The 1768-nt window shown below is 48.0% G+C and overlaps 1 protein-coding gene across 1 annotated transcript in view; it reads left to right on the top strand.

Annotated features, from left to right (window-relative positions):
- Positions 1 to 343: 343 nt before the first annotated feature.
- The window catches only part of LOC101857531 (leucine-zipper-like transcriptional regulator 1 homolog), a gene marked incomplete at its 3' end in the record, with an annotated part of 7696 nt that continues 6271 nt past the window's right edge, over positions 344 to 1768 (top strand). Inside the window, 1 exon segment of the mRNA XM_005112284.3 lies at positions 344 to 1691. Within this exon segment, the coding sequence (XP_005112341.2) occupies positions 1379 to 1691 (313 nt within the window).

Below are 1768 nucleotides of genomic sequence, written 5' to 3'. Positions count from 1 at the left end.
TGTGTGTGTGTGTGTGTGTGTGTTATCTAGCATCTCCGTCCGCTGCTAGGATATTATATCCCGCTCACCTTGGGTTGACCTTGACAGCCGTGCTGAAGCAGTGTGCCTCCTAAATGACCTAAACGGTGCCTACCGGGGCATAAAGTGGTAATGCAAATTAAAAGAAAATATTACTTTCCTTTTCCCTTGCACTAATTGGCTTCCATCGTGTCCGTGCGCTGTTCTGTAACCGAACTGAAACTTCAACGCTAAAAATGATATTCCTTCCGCATTTAGAATGGTTGTGTGGCTCTGTCCTGTCCAGATCAATTAACGCGTCACTTGGTCCGATTGTTGCGAGTGACATTTGTGGGGAATGAATGGTGCTGACCTTTTATGACGTGGGCAGGTCAGAGGTCACAATGGAATCGCCTCTGTTTGTGTGGGTGGAACTGGATAGGGAAGGATGCGTCACAACTTCTTCGATAGAAGAGTGAATTGTATTTACCATTGGTTCATTAATACAGCGTGCATGGACTTGATTTAGGCTTATCATTGCTTCAGGAACCCAGAGTGGATAATGTAACCCAGACTAAATAATGAATGTGCCTGTGTTGCTGTAATTGGTAGTGGACAGTGGGTATGCCATTGGTCCTGTGATCCAGAATGGATATTGGATATGCCTCACGTCCAGCAGTCAAGAGTGGATCGTGGAAATGTGAATTTTTCTAACACCCCGGTGGATAGTGGATAAGCTTCAGGTTTCGAGATATGCTTGTCTTGGGGTCTTCTTTTGGGGTAGTAACCTCCAGATCAGTTGTTCCTAGTGTGGAATGGATACGTCTCGTCCTTTGACCAAGGCTATATTGCAGCCTAAACGTGTTCAGTTTTTGGTTTTAAAAACACTTTAACGGCACTTGCAACACAAATAAGTCATTTAAGAGCCGGCCAAGCCTTGATGGTTAAGCGCTCTGATGTCGCACGCAGAAGACCTGACTTCAATTCCTGTGAAGGAAGTTGCTTTTTTTAACATCGAGTATCGCCATCTTTCTGATGGGACATCGTCTCCCTCTCAGCCCGGGTTGGCCTTGACAAGCAAGATCGAAACAGTCCGCCTCCTAAGTGACCTAAATCTAGTCGATGGAGCTGTGAAATACTCACAATAACCTTTACAAATTTTCATGATGTAGCAATATTGATACCCCTGTGGCGTGCAGTGACTGTTAACGTGTGTGTATCTATATATTGGTTTAGGAGTAGGAAAACGTCATGGCTATATAAAGCCATCTATGCTTGTTCTCTCCTTGAAAACTTCCATCGAAGAATCGACTCCCAACAACTGTGGAGTAATCCTGTGTGTGTGTGTGTGTGTGTGTGACGTGGTGGTGGCTCCGTTGCCATGGCACCGCGTCCATTGCTATGCGCGTGTTTCCGGTGGTGCCGAGAGTGCGGTGGTAGGGGTCGGAGGCGGAAGTCCAGGAGGTTGATTCCTTCAAGTAGACGAAAGGGAGGTGGGGGAGGAGGTGCTGGAGGAGGAGGAGGTGGTGTTGGAGGAGGTTGTACCTCCCGGGAGGAGGAGGATGATGATGATTACAGCGATGAGGAGGAGGGTCAGGAGGAGGAGGAGGAGGACACGGATAGTGTGGTGGCCAGGTACAGCGCCTTTGACTCTCCGCTGTTCCGCCGGCCAGGGATAGATCTGGACGCGTTAGGTAACTTCTGGTCGGCCAGTCTAATTTCTCGAGATGTGTGTGTGTGTGTGTGTGTGTGTGTGTGTGTGTGTGTGTGT

Source organism: Aplysia californica, unplaced genomic scaffold (assembly GCF_000002075.1).
Source record: "Aplysia californica isolate F4 #8 unplaced genomic scaffold, AplCal3.0 scaffold01226, whole genome shotgun sequence".
Lineage (NCBI taxonomy): Eukaryota > Metazoa > Mollusca > Gastropoda > Aplysiida > Aplysiidae > Aplysia > Aplysia californica.
The sequence above is the reverse complement of the archived record's forward strand: the minus strand, read 5'-3'. Positions and strand labels throughout refer to the sequence as shown.